The sequence below is a fragment of the Symphalangus syndactylus genome, chromosome 7 (assembly GCF_028878055.3).
Source record: "Symphalangus syndactylus isolate Jambi chromosome 7, NHGRI_mSymSyn1-v2.1_pri, whole genome shotgun sequence".
NCBI classification, from domain to species: Eukaryota; Metazoa; Chordata; class Mammalia; order Primates; family Hylobatidae; genus Symphalangus; species Symphalangus syndactylus.
This window is the reverse complement of record NC_072429.2, coordinates 99,933,988-99,948,675: the sequence shown is the minus strand read 5'-3', so window position 1 is coordinate 99,948,675 and position 14,688 is coordinate 99,933,988. Positions and strand designations below refer to the sequence as shown.

The 14,688-nt window shown below is 39.3% G+C and overlaps 1 protein-coding gene across 6 annotated transcripts; it reads left to right on the top strand.

Annotated features, from left to right (window-relative positions):
* The first annotated feature begins 4,365 nt into the window (after window positions 1-4,365).
* ZNF706 (zinc finger protein 706) lies at window positions 4,366-12,989 on the top strand. Of its 6 annotated transcripts, none has more exons than XM_055286929.2 (4): window positions 4,366-4,571; window positions 8,298-8,434; window positions 9,940-10,047; window positions 10,796-12,989. In XM_055286929.2, exons 2-3 carry the CDS (start codon window positions 8,300-8,302, stop codon window positions 10,033-10,035), a joined length of 231 nt encoding a protein of 76 aa, XP_055142904.1. In that variant the 5' UTR covers window positions 4,366-4,571; window positions 8,298-8,299; the 3' UTR covers window positions 10,036-10,047; window positions 10,796-12,989. The 6 variants fall into 6 exon arrangements, with proteins under 6 accessions (XP_055142904.1, XP_063499561.1, XP_063499560.1 ...); XM_063643491.1 differs by lacking the exon at window positions 4,366-4,571 and adding an exon at window positions 4,709-4,712; XM_063643490.1 differs by lacking the exon at window positions 4,366-4,571 and adding an exon at window positions 4,714-4,732.
* The last annotated feature ends 1,699 nt before the right edge of the window (window positions 12,990-14,688 follow it).

Below are 14,688 nucleotides of genomic sequence, written 5' to 3'. Positions count from 1 at the left end.
TTTTTTCTTTTGTCACTAATGCTTTTGGTGTCATACCTTAAAAAGCCTTTTTTGGCCTGTCACAGTGGCTCACGCCTGTAATCCCAGCACTTTGGGAGGCTGATGCAGGTGGATCACCTGAGGTGAATCACGAGGTCAAGAGATCAAGACCATCCTGGCCAACATGGTGAAACCCCATCTCTACTAAAAATACAAAAATTAGCTGGGCATGGTGGCGTGTGCCTGTAGTCCCAGCTACTAGGGAGGCTGAGGCAGGAGAATCTCTTGAACCCAGGAGGTGGAGGTTGCAGTGAGCCAAGATCGCGCCACTGCACTCCAGCATGGCAACAAAGAAGGGCTCTGTCTCAAAAAAAAAAAAAAAAAAAAAAAAAAAAAAAGGCTTTTTTAACCCGTGGTCATACATATTTACTCCTATGTTTTCTCCCAGGACTTTTATGTTTTAGCACTTACATTTAGGTCTTTGATCCATTTTGAGTTAATTTTTGTATATGGTATGATAGGATTCAACTTTATTCTTTCACATGTGGATATCTAGCTATCCCAGTACTATTTGCTGAAGACTCCTTATCCCATCGAATTTGTTTGGTGCCTGTGTTGAAAATCAATTGACTATACATATGAAGGTTTATTTTTAGATTCTCAATCCTATCCCATTGATTTATATGTCTAATCTTATTCCAGTACCACACTGTTTTAATTACTGTAGCTTTGGAATAAGTTTTTAAATTGGGAAATGTGAATCTTCCAATTTTGTTCTTTTTTCAAGGTTGTTTTGGCTATTCTGGGCTCCTTGAATTTCCATATAAATTTTAGAATAAGCTTATGTAAAGATACTAGACAAGATTTTGATAGGGGTTGCACTGAATCTGTGGGTCAACTTGGGAATTATTGCCGTCTTTACAAAGTGTTCTGATCCATGAACATAAGATACCTTTCTATTTATTTAGGTCTTCTTTAATTTCTTTCAACAATGTTATTTCAAGTTTAGAATACAAGTTTTGCACTTCTCTTGGTAGGTTAATGCCTAAGTATTTTATTCTTTTTGGTGCATTCTAGTAAATCACATTATTTTTTAAGCCTATTTTTAAAGTCTCTGAAATCAAGATGTATCTTAGAATCAAGGACATCAGCATTTTGTCATAATTCAGTTGGCAGTATTTTTTAATCTTAGTGGACATAAATGTGACTTATAATTAATGGCTCCTTAGACTCAATACAATATGGTATTAAATGTGGATGTCTATAAGACATCAGAGGGGAGATGAGTAGTAGGAATTTGGATATGTCAATTTGGAGATAGAAATGTGGGGGTCACCTGAAGCTTGCTATTTAAAGCCAAAACAGTGAATGAGATTCCTTTGGGGAAAGAATATAAAGAAGACAAGAAGATCCAGATTGCATGTGTGAGAAATCTCAACAAGCAGAAGCGAGTGGAAGAGAAAAGGCTGGTAAAAAATAAATAAATAAAAATAAATTCATTTCTGTTGTAAGTTTATTGTTGTCATTATTGCTGTTGCTGTTATTTGCCACTAAACATTTGTCAGAATAGTCTATTGGGAAAATAATATGCTGATTAATCACCAATTCTTTCATCCCACCAAAATCTTACATGAATACAAATAAACAAATAAGCCTTTCAGGTCTTTAGAGAAGCATCTTAATCTGATTGTGATTTTGGATAGAAAATAGGTACATGTTTATTGCATCTTAACCTTGGGTAATTGTCTAAAGGCAGAAGAAGAAAAACAGTCAGGAGAGTTACTGTAGCATTCACAATTAAAGCCAGAAATATGTATAAAAATGCTTCTAAGGAGTTCATATCACATTTGCTGTCACATTTCTATAACATAAGTAGGACACCAGCTGGTAGTAATGCTAATTCATCCGCCTTTCATTTACTGTGTGTCACTTCACAGATGTTGAATCTTATCCATTCCTTTTTTTTTTTCATTTTTTTCTTTGTATTTCAAATTCCCAACCATCACATAAAGTTACCATTATGCCATATCCTCTAGGCAGTGGTTCTCAATCAGGGGAGACTTTGACCCCCTGAGAACATTTCACAATGTCTGCAGACATATTTAGATGTCACAACTGGAGATGAGGTGCTAGTTGGATAAGCAGGTAGGAGACAGGGATTTTGCTAAACATCCTACAATCCCCAGATCTCACAGAGCCCCATAATAAAGAATCATCCAGCCCAAATTTCAACGGTGCTGAGATTAAGAAACACTACCTATGAGGATAAGTTACATGATAAGTACATGAATCTTCTGGGGGCAAAGTCAATAGCTTTCACCAAATTCTCAAAGGAGTTATGACTCAAAAACTTAAGAAACGCTGGAATGAATACATATTTCATCTAGGCCATGGTAAAGAGTGACATATTAACCTACTTCACAATAGGAGTCGCCTCTTTAATTAAGAAGACATATCTCTGCCACACAAATTTCACTGTCCCTTTCCACTGTCTGTTGTCATTCATGGCTAGACAAACACAGATCTTTGAAGTTCCCATTTCTAGGGCCAACAAGTACCCATCCCTCTATCAGCCAGATTAACACAACCACTACGGTTATAGTGACTATTAGTGACTAAGCTAGAGCTTCATGATATGTCAATTTAAAAGCTGCTTTCTTCAGACACACTCGGTTCATTTGATCAATATCCATTTATTCAACGTCTACTATGTTTACGATACTGCGTATTCTCTGATGAAAATAATCTTACAATCTAGGACTAGAGAGTAATTTAAAACTGCAAGAAGGAAGTCAGAGCATAAAAAGTGAAGGTGAGAGAAGCTGAAATTAGGATGAAGAGGGAGAACTGAACACCCGGCCATGTTTCATTTCGTATTTTTCTCCACTCAAATGCAATAGGCAGCTAACTCCTTCCTGGCTAGTTTAAACAATTCTGTGATATCTATAGCCCAGTCAAGTCATTTGGGATATATTAATATTCAACTAACGTTTCCTGGACACTGACACGCAAACTTGGGAAACTACAGGCAAGGTGAGAACAGCCAATGCAAACGCTTTTTTCTTCTTTGTCACTAGTAGTTCTAATTAGAAACGAATGTGGCGGGGGTCGGGGTAAGTATGCAGAATAAAGCTGATGTCTAAAGTGCTGTTTCCAGATATTCAGCAATTTTAATCATGATTATAATCGCCATTGCTCTTGTCAGATACTGAAAGTTTGCTGCCATTGCCTGTAAATGTAGAGAGCGCGCAAAGAACTTTAACCATTCCCCAAAGTATTAGCAACTCATTACTGTATATTGTTAGCAGTCAAACTAAACCCCTCAGGGAAGCCTGGCCAGCAATTTTTCTTTTTTTTTTTTTTTTTTTTTTGTTTAGGCAGGGTCTCACTCAGTCGCCCAGGATGGAGTGCGCAGTGGCGCGATCTCGGCTTACCGCAACCTCCACCTTCTGGGCTCAAGCGATTCTCCCACCTCAGCATCCCGAGTAGCTGGGACTGCAGGCGCGGGCCACCATGCTCCACTATTTTTTTATTTTATTTTATTTTTGTAGAGACATGGGTCTCGCTATGTACTCAGGCTGGTCTGGAACTCCTGGGCTCAAGTGATCCTCCTGCCTTGGGCTCCCAAAGCGCTGAGATTACAGACGTGAGCCACCGCGCCCGACCTAGCCAGCAATTTTTAAAAGGGCTCAGGCTTGAATCTTGAACTCACTAAAACCCCCCAGCTTGGGAAAACACCCGGGGTTTCCATGGGGGTGAGGTAAAGGGCGGCTGGTGAAAGAACAAAGGCTGTGCGTCCGCGTTCAGAGCCACTGGGCCGCCGGGGTCGCTGGGGGCCGGGGCCGCGGTGTCCTGGGTGGCGGGGCTCCGGGAATGTGACTCAGCCACCGCGGCCCCGCGATCCTCTCCCGGGACAGCGCCTCAGCCGGTGCCGAGTAGGGCGGCGCCGAGACCGGCGCGTCAGCCAGGGAGGAGCGGGAAAAGGGGCGCAGCGCCCGAGGCCCGGCCGCCGCCCGAGTGGATGAGCGAGCGAGCGACTTGTGAAACACGCCGCGGCCCCGTAACCAGCCAGGACCGGGATCACGTGGCTCCCAGGGCTGGGTGAAGAAGCCGCCCGGACAGAGCGCGCCGGAGGGGAGGGCCGTCTGGGGACAGAGGGCGACGTCCCCTGAAGTTTGTGTCAGCCACGGCCCGCCCCCTCGCGCTTATGTAATAGGGGCGCGCTGCCATTGGCCCGCGCGACCGGCCAGGGCGCAGGCGTGCGAGCGGGGTGGGGGCCAGGAGGAGGCAGCCGCAGGAAGGCAAGTGGGCGGGGCTGCGAGGAGCAGGCCGGGCGGGGGCGCCGGGGACAGCGGCGCGGCGTGCGCGGGCACGCGGCGTAGTGGCCTCCCCTAAGGCTGAGGCGGCGGCGGGCGCGCGGCGGCGGCGGGCGTGCGAGGCTGTTGTGCTCCCGGCTCTCCTGTTTCCCCTCCTGAGCGGGTGGAGGAGGCCCAAGCGGTGCTGGGCGCGCTCCCCCTTCCTTTCCCTCCGGCGTCCTCTCCCGGCCCTCTCGCGCTGCACTGTCTCTCCGACGCAAGACTGTCCCGGCCCGGGTGAGCGGCAGCGGGGGCGGTGCTGACGCCGCGGGACGCCCGGGAAACGGGGCGGGGGCCGGCCAGCGGGGGGCGGTGGGGACCGTGGGACTCGCCGCGGGTCGCGAGGGGCCCCGCGGGGGGCGGCAGGGCCCGGCCCGGCGCGGGCCGCGGGAAGGGGGGTGAGTTCGGGCGCCTGCCAGGCCCTGCAGGTGGCCGGGTCGCAGGCCAGCGGCGGAAGCGGAGCGGTAACCTTACCCCCGGCGACAGCCGCCGGTCGGCTGCCAGAGTGTGGCGCCCCGGGTGGACGCAGGGGCCGGGTTTCGGGCAGTCTCGGCCCCCAGGAGATGCGCCTTGGTCCAGGGTCCGTGAGGACTGGCTAGATGGGGGCTGCGTGGCCTTTGGTGGCAGGGAGGAGGAGGGGGTCTCCAAGGCGGGAGAGGAGGATTTGGGAAGGAAGGTGCGCCAGGCGGAAGCTGGGGTCGGAGAAGTGTTGGGTGGAGACCTCACTCTGGGTGCGTTCCTCCTCTCCTCTCCCCAAAACGATGGTGTTAAAAGCTAGGGTCAGGATGTGGAGCGCTGCCTGGGCCTCTTCCTTTCAGATGGTTATGGAGAATGAGCCTACTTCCTGGACCCAAAATCCTTTTCTTCTGTTACTCATTTGTGTTGGTTTTAAAAGGAGGTTTGGGGCAGAGCTTACTTGTTGCCTCCTACGAGAGCGCCTCATTTTAGAACTCGTTTCTTCCACTACTTCCCTCTTTGCAGCCCCCTCGGAAAACCACACTGAGAGTTGCATTAAAAACCAGCATGTAGGTATTTGTAAAGGACTTTCTCCCTCCAGTTTGTCGCATTTAATCAAGGAGCGGTTGTAGCTGCCTACGATTTTGTAGAAAATTGTGTTGGCTTGAGAGCAAGTCCTAAGTTGAGCTGTCCAAAAGCAGGTGGTTGGTTCGTTTGAATTTCTGCTTTCAGAAAGGAAATCGATGGGGCGTGTTGTCAGAAGTTAGGGGCCTACCTCATGCATTTAGCTTATTTTATTCCATTTCCTTTACCTGGTGTTAAGTTTTCTGTCTTCAGAATAAGAATAAGCGACTACTGTCTTTTAATTATTAAGTCTCTTCAGGCTTTTTGGTTGCTGTTTGGTGACAGTGGAAAATGGGTTAAATCTATTGTGTAATGTTATATTTTAGGGAAAGTCCTAAGTGCAAAAGTTAAAAATAATTTTGTGTGTCTAATGACATTGCTTTGTACGAGTCACAACATGGAAATACCAAAGTAGCTAGTAACTTCTAGAAAGCAAAGTTATAGAAGCTAGTAACTTCTAGAAAGCAAAGGAAATTAGTGGCTTACCATTTTTGAAGATTTTTTTTAACATAAAACAAGATTTCCCACAAAATCAGTGTATTAAGATACATAAGATACATTGTGTCGAAGAGTTAAGATGTGTGAGAAGACTGGCTATTTTGTTACAAGGTCCTGATAGTAAGACATTGAGACAAAAAACTTACAAAACATTGGTATACATAAAGGTTGATCACGTGACTACTGTCGTCCAAATGATACGTAAGTATCCAAACCTGTTTCCATGGGAATAGGTTTGTAAGCTTGCGGTAACATCGGACTTAAATACACTTTTTTTTTTAAAATGTGCCATTTGGCTTAGAATTAATAAGAATTTTTTTTTTTAAAGCAAAAATGGAAGCTTAGTCTTCAAGGACTGATAACAGCTGGTAATATTGACCATTGTTTGGTGGGAATGGGGTTCTCATATTAGGCTAGCACGCTAAACATTTTTAATTACGAAAATGTATTAGGCTCGTATGTTAGCCTAATATAAAAACCCCATATTTCGTCAGTTGAAATAGTCAGCTGACTATCCTGAAAAGCGTTGACCCTCTTTTATATTTTATCTGACTTTCAGTTCATTTTTTTAATGCTAGTGGGAACTTCTCCAATCAGTGTATTTTTTTAGTTTCCTTTTTTGGGGAACAGGAGGAGCTCAGTAATTTTTATGAAATGCTTTGACCTCATATCCATTAACTAATTACGGTCCTAGTCAGAAGAAGCTAGCACCCTTCCCTGGTGAAGTTGATACAAATCCATTGTATGTTCCTGTCCTGCAATGATTTACATTCAGTTACAGTACTAGTCAAAACTATATATATATGAATTCTACTTAGGATCCAATTTTGATCTATTTAAAAAGCAATTGAGACTCATGATAGACTTTATGAGCAGGTTTAACTTGTGTGGTCGAATAAAAGCCTTTAAGTTAAATGGAAAAGTAAAAGTAACTTTTTTCAGTGACTTGATTTTTTTTTTTTTTAATCCATTTGGGTTCACGTCAGATCATCAGTAGCAAAAAGTGGTATCTTTCAGCTTTGTAAAAGAACCCTCTTAACCAAGTTCATTCCCTCAAATGGGAACTAACGTCTAGAGAGCAAAGAAACTTCTGGAATTAGTGGCTTACTGATAATCTCATTTTATAATTTGTGCAGCAATCCAGCAAGACCAACTTTTTTAAAAAATTAATAACAGTAGTTTTATGAAAACTAAGTATTTAAGAGAACAGTTTCCACCTGTTTCTGAGGTCGCCTCTAGAAGGGTTAACAGCTTTTATTTCTCTTAAAGTTATAAAAATCACAATCGCAAGTCACAATGAATACTGGGAAGGGAAATTACCTTTGCAGAGTGATCAAGTAAATGATGGCGGGGGCTAAACTTTTTTAGTAAACTTGTGAAAATTACATACAGTAAAGTGCATAAATCTTGAGTGTACGGTTCAATGAATTTTTACAAGCAAACACACTTGGTTCAAGAACATTTTCAGAACCCCATAAGTCCCCTTCATGTCCTGTCTTCTCAGTCATTACCCATAAACCCCCAAAGTGACCCCTTTCACTATAGATTAGCTTTGCCTGTTTTGAACTTTAAATAATGTATATTCCCCACAACTGGCTTCTTTTCTTTAACATTGAGATACAACCAAGTTGTTACTTGTAACAATTTTTTGTTTTTGTGTATTTGTTTATTTATTTTTGAGACCAGAGTCTCTCTCTGTTGCCCAGGCTGGAGTGCAGTGGAGCCATCACGCCTCATTGCAACCTCCGCCTCCCGGGTTCAAGCAATTCTCCACTTCAGCCTCCCAAGTAGCTGGAATTACAGGCGCCTGCCACCATGCCTGGCTTATTTATTTATTTATTTATTTATTTATTTATTTATTTTTAGTAGAGACAGGGTTTCACCATCTTGGCCAGGCTGGTCTTGAACTCCTGACCTCGCTATCCACCCGCCTTGGCCTTCCAAAGTGCTGGGATTACAGATGTGAGCCACCACACCTGGTCACAATTTTTTAAATGCTGGGTAGTATTCCGTTGTATAAATACTATAAAAATATGTATACAAGTTGTGCATCCATATTACTATTGATTTTTTCCAGTTTTGGAGTGGGCACTCAGAACATTTTGTACGTGTCTTGGTGTACATAACATTTGCATTTCTATTGGGTATATACCAAGAGTGGAATTGCTGGCTCATAGAATAAACAACTACCAACTAGTTTTCCACAGGGTTGTGCCAGTTGGTACTTTTGTAGCATTTATATGTAGGAATTTTAATGCCTATACATTTTTACTTGCCAGATGTTTCTATAAAACTTAAGGCTTCAATTCTAAGAACGTTCTTAGGCTTTGATTACTCTGTATTAGAGTAAATAAGCCACTCTAATGCTTCACCTTCTGTTTTTAGATATGGCTCGTGGACAGCAGAAAATTCAGTCTCAGCAGAAAAATGCCAAAAAGCAAGCTGGACAAAAGAAGAAACAAGGACATGACCAAAAGGCTGCTGCCAAAGCTGCCTTAATATATACCTGCACTGTCTGTAGGGTAAGGGGAATTGAATTGAAAGATACAGCTCTCCTGTGGGCAGTTTTGGTTTGTGTAGATTAAAATTTTGAAACCATGGCAAAATAGATGCTTTACTTGAAACAGTAGGTTTGAGAGCTGATCATTTTAGGTATCTATTTTCATTCACCCTTTCAACAAATATTTTTTGAATAGCTCCTGTGGCCAGGCAAAAATCTCTAGGTGCTCGGAAAAAAGAGTGAACAAAACAAAATCGCTTTCCTCATATAAAATAAAGATGTCTTCATAAGGGCATATAATACACTTCACTAGCATATCATATAACTCAACACTCTTAGAGCTATATAATATGCTAGTAAATATACCTCTAGTTATATCATTGGTTTTTTCTTCACTAAATTTGTAATTAGGATGTCTATAAAACCATATAGAGTATATTCATGTTGAGAGCTTTTCCTAGAATTAATGTGTTGTATTAGATTTGAAGAACTGTAATAATAACAGCTACTTTTGAGTGCTTACTATATGCCAGACATAGAGCCAGGTGTTTTACATGTATTCACCTATTTAATCCACATAACAACCCTATAAGATAAAGTACTTTTATTCTCATTTTACAGACGAGTAAACTGACTCATGGAAATTAAACAATTTGTGTGGGGTCTCCCAGCTGGTTATCAGAAGAGCTAGAATCTGAACTCAGGCGGTTCAGCTCCAGAGTCCACCCTCTGGACCACTACTGTACTGCCTCTCAGAGAAGTACTTCTGAAATTCCAAATCAGAGCCTCTTGCCTGTTTGTTTAAGCTCATTACCCTTGAAGTTAGTGAGTGGCAGTACCAAAGGAAACCATAGTGGGATTAGTACACTACATATACACTCAAAATAATGAAATTGAGCAGCTTGTGATTGGAAAGAGGCAGGGTGCAAATTTTAATCAACTAGTAATGAAGAAATACCTTAATCTAAATGTGCTAGAGTAGTTCACATATTTAAAAACTCAAAACCACAGACTTTTATTTCATATTTTGTGTAATTGAATGGGCTAAGAATAAATAATTGAAGGTTCTTGCCAAGGGAAGTCAGTATAGTATAGTATTTGAGAGGTCACATACCTAGTACTAAGTTAAAACAAGGTCTTGGGCAAATTAAACTCTGGGTTTTAGTTTCCTTATCAGGTAAAATGAGGATGCTAGTAGGATCTAAAGATTACTTTGAAGGTTCTGTCGGAATTAAGGTAACATGCTTAATATAATAAGGGTTCAGTAAATGTTACCTATTGTTTGCTGTTAATCAGATAAGCAGAATACATTCTATGTGACCTACCTTTCTTTATACGTGAAATGTGGGAACGTTAGCAATTTCTTTACCACAAAGTCCCTCTTCATATGCCAGCCACTAAGTTGTAGGAATTTAAAGTTGTTTTTGTGATAATTGTCTATCCTGAGAAGGTTCAGGATTCTAAAAAGTAACACATTTTTATTTCATAAATAAAGTCTAGCTCTCTTTTGCACAATTTTTTTGTTAGACACAAATGCCAGACCCTAAGACCTTCAAGCAGCACTTTGAGAGCAAGCATCCTAAGACTCCACTTCCTCCAGAGTTAGCTGATGTTCAGGCATAAGGTTGTTTACAGGTAACTCACCTCTTTTTCTATTGGTTTGTTAATATCAGGGTTGTATACAAGACCAAAACTGTCTTCATTTATTGTGAAATTAATTTCTGCCTTCTGAGATTTTATTGCTTCCCCTTTTTAAGTTAATGTGTAACTTAAAAGTCCCGTTTTCTCAGACTATTTCCTTTCAATGCCTTTGAAACATCCAAATTTTTACTACTGTAGCCGAAAATGGGGAGATGAGTACGTGCTAGCCATCTGTGATCTAAGAACGGAAGAAACTTACCAGTTTAAAGAAAATAGTGATTACAAAGATACTTGAGAGTTTCCCTCTAAAAACAATGTACACCAATGTTCCTGAGCGCCTCTTTACAATTAGTTTACTTACAGTACTTAGCAGAGGTTCTTCTCTTTTTTTCTCCCCCAACCTATCCCCTTAGCAGAGCTTCTGAGTATTAAAATATAGGGCAAAATGTAGACATGTGCTATATAAATTTGTTTATAAATTTGTTAGTTGAAAGTTATCACTTTACACATTACATTAGGTTGGATTTTTTTCCCCCTAAATAGTGGAGTTGGTGGTGGGTGTGTTGTGTGTTTCAGAATTATTTCTTTTTAAAATAAATTCTTCAAAGTTCTGTATATAAAGTCCAGTTGACAAGTTTACCAGATACTATATTCATAGTGCTTCTTCTTAGTTGTTTGAAATGCATATAAGTTGCATTTGGGCAATGTAACATTCATTGAAAATTTTGCTTATGTTTTATAGGTGAATTCACGACACCTTTGACTCTTCTACTGTCTCAAACCTTAGGTAACATACCTGCAGCTGCTTTTCTAACAAACTGTTGATCAGCAAAAATAAAGGGGCTACAGAAACACTCATTTTTATGCTGTTCCCTTTTGGGCTTCATGCAAAGACAATTCTGTGTAAATGTACAGTTGACTCTGATTTGGAAATATGAAAATCAGTCCATCCTTGTTATAAAAAATTTTTTTACAATTGTAATTATATTGATGTTCATATTGTGTAAAATAACTCATTTAATAAAATAGTACTTTGATTTACGACATCACAGGATAAATGGTTTTAGAAATTCTGTTCTAACTTTCCACATTATTTGCCTTATAAAAATCTAATGAATTCATCAGCTAGAATTGCAAGTGCAATTCTTATATCCCTTTCTCAGCTCAGTGGCAGATTCCTTAGTTAAACTAGAGCAGGCTCATTCATTAAAATTGTGCATACGATTTTATGGGCAGCTGATGATCTAGGTGAAAAATGACTTATCTGCTGCCTTAGTATATTGCGGTTATGTGTCATCGTACCCCTCTGATCATTTCCTGTGTTTGAGTTGAAATATTTAAAATTGCAGTATGACCTGGCTCTAACTGCCAGTCAGGTGTACCCTGTAGATAACTGATAACTTCCTAAAAGCAGTTGGATTGTCAGTGAGCCTTTCTGAAAGATTAGGTTCTGATGTATATGCCATAATGAAATAATCATTAAGCCTATTGTTTAATGCAAAATATGACAAATGTGAACTGGTAAAGGTTGATCTTGATACTATATTCTTTGAAAATTCTTGAAGTTCTTTAATTTGAAATTGAAACATTAATTTGTGAGGTTTTTGGAAGTTACTATTTGGCCATTTTTACAAATGGATTTTGCATTAACAGGAAGATTGGAATGACTTGTGGCTAGATTAATTCCCAGAACCCTCTCCCTCCTCTCTTTTCTAATTGAGTTGTTGATTTTAGGAGTTTGCTTTGTGCTGTTTCCTAAAATCAGAGACTGGTGTACAGTATGACTTCCATCTGAACTTGAAAAGTATTAAAATGGGTCAATATTCACATTCTTTTAGATCTCAGGATGGGAAAATGGGTTTGTTCAGATGGATATGATAAATCTTACCCAATTAAGGAAGGCTAATTTTAGAGTTCTTCTAATTTGCTTGTGTCAACTCTTAACTTGTAAAACTGCCGTTAACTCGGTTTAAATTTTTAAATTAATATAATAGGAAGGACACTAAAATACTTACTGGTAACTGCTTAGAGCCACTTATCTGATCCTGTGGATTACAGAATGCATTCCCTCTTCTGCTGTAACTTATCATTGCTTTGTTTTGTAGCTCTGCATATTTTGCCCACTTTGTCTTCCCTGTAAGTTTAAGACGTTTCCAAGGAAAAGCTTCAGGGCTGATAGTTTCTTAGCAATTCCTATTCTTATGCCCTTACTTTAAAATAGTCCTTTTATTTTGTGTATTTAATTTCCTAAGTTTCAGATTTAATATCTGTTGTTTCCTAATATGTTGATTACCGGAACGTTAGAATTTTACCTAATTTCTTGTGGATATTGCAGAAGTTCTGGTTAAATCACAACTTAAAAGTTTTTAAAAGTGCTTTGAGCATATGTATGTTTATGTTTAGTGACAAATCATATAAAACCATTCACAAGTTTTGGTTTTTGGTTTTTTTTTATTTGTTTTAGTGACTGTAATTCAGGATGAAAGTTTTTTTGTTCTTGTATTTAACCCTTTTTTATAAGCAGCTGAAGACACCATATTTAACACTATATCTCAGTGATAGGGAAATAGCTGCATTGATCTTACATGAGCATATTCATCCTTACACTTCCTGAGGGGATTATTAGTACAATCCCCATTTTACTGTGTTTGAGTTAAAAACCAAACATCCCTGTAATTTAATTTGAAGATTCTTTAACAGATTGCAGCAAAGTTCATTATAAAACTGTTATGGTGTCTTCAAAGACTTGATAAAATACACTGAGAGAGAATTGGTCCATTTGTATGCTGTATTTCTATTACTTGCCAAAAGGAATGGGGTTAAGATTAAACTTGTTTCCATTCTCTTCGTATGGATATACATCCCCATGTTTAACTGACACACTGGGGGCTCAGTTGTGTGCTGTAATGTCTTATTAAAGAAGATATTAAAGAAAACTAAACTAGTCTAATTTCTTCTACATTTTAAGAGGTTTTTATATTCCCACTTTTTTTTTCTCCTTTCTGAACTTAGAATTGGCTGTTAAGTATAGGTTGGTAGATCTGAGGGTAGCAAGAGATTTCTTTCATTTCTTGTTGTTTTCCCTGCAGTCTTTGCCTTTTTGAGGTCTGTAGAATACTTGGGTGGAAAAAAATTTGTCATTTTGAAACCTTACTATATAGAATAAGTGTGAATTGTTGGAAAGGGGAAGTGATTGGCTATTAACATAAAAATACAATTATGAAAAATACTTAGGTCAGTTAATTGAATTGGATGGATAAGTCCTTGATGATATTGTAAGATTTGAAGTTATACTTTTAGTTTTATATTAAAGATACTATATAGGTAATTAATGACATCATAATTCAAACCTGAGATGTGGCATAAGATAGAATTTATCAACATTACTATTTTACCTAGGAAAACCCATGTTTTTAATTTTCATTAATATATGTAATGTGGCCAGGTGCAGTGGCTCATGCCTGTAATCGCAGCACTTTGGGAGGCTGAGGTGGATAGATCACTTGAGGTCAGGAGTTCGAGACCAGCCTGGCCAACATGGCAAGACTCCATCTCTACTAAAAATACAAAAATTATCTGGACCTAGTAGCACATGCTTATAATCCCAGCTACTCAGGAAGCTCAGGCAGGAGAATGGCTTGAACCCTGGAGGTGGAGGTTACAGTGAGCCGAGATCTTACCACTGCACTTCAGCCTGGGCAACAGATCGAGACTCTGTCTCTCTCTCTCTATATATATATATATATAATATACTGTACCTATTTTAAAATGTGGGTAAAGGCCTTTTTCTATAACACAGTGATCAAACACAGTCCAAACTATAACTGAAATACTATATTTAAACTACTCAGTCTGAATTAATTCATTTTTACTAGATTTCTGGTTTTTTTGGAAAGTGTTTGGTTTAGTTTTGGTCAGAGTACTTTTTTGGTCATGTACTTTTTAACTGTACATGGCAATGAAGATCAACACCAGGGAGTTGTGTTTACTGTGACTTTACATCCTGAAATAGTTTAGGCTACGTTAATTTTATTTATTGTAAAAGTTTCAGAAAAATCTTAAGAGCTTTCAGTTTGTAGGTTTAATAAAAACAACTGTCTACTTAACAAAGAAAACAGACTTTTTTAAATAAACGTTCAACCTGTCATTTTTAATTGTAGATTGCCATGTTAAATTGAAAATATTTTTTATTTTAAATGTTGTTTTGATAAGTTTTTTTACTGAGGTATCCTTTTTTTTTCTTTTTTTTTTTTTTTTGAATAGCCATTTTTTAGCTTCTATTCTTTGAATACCGTATGGCTCCAAATTTAAAATCCGCACATTCAGAGACAGACTGGCCATTTCTTTATATTCACATGGGGTTATCTTCAGTATGAAGTAATTGTTAATTCTATCATTAACTAATGTTATTTGAGGGTTGTAGGGAGGAAGAATATCTTTATCCCAGATCTTTCTAGGATGAACTCTTTGAATGAGAAGTTTAAGTCACTAAGGTATTTATTGAAAATCATATATGTGAAGTTGCATTGTAAGCTGTAAATATTATATAAAAGCAATGTATTATACAAAGAAATATAGCAAAGTTCCCTAATCTTTGGAAATTCAGATGCATTCTGGAGATAATACATACATTTA

What these genes read in the sequence shown, in the direction of transcription:
- ZNF706 (XM_055286924.2), top strand. An exon ending in ATACCTGCACTGTCTGTAGG is followed by an intron (nt 8,435 to 9,939) that starts GTAAGGGGAATT and finishes TTTTTTTGTTAG; the next exon opens with ACACAAATGCCAGACCCTAA.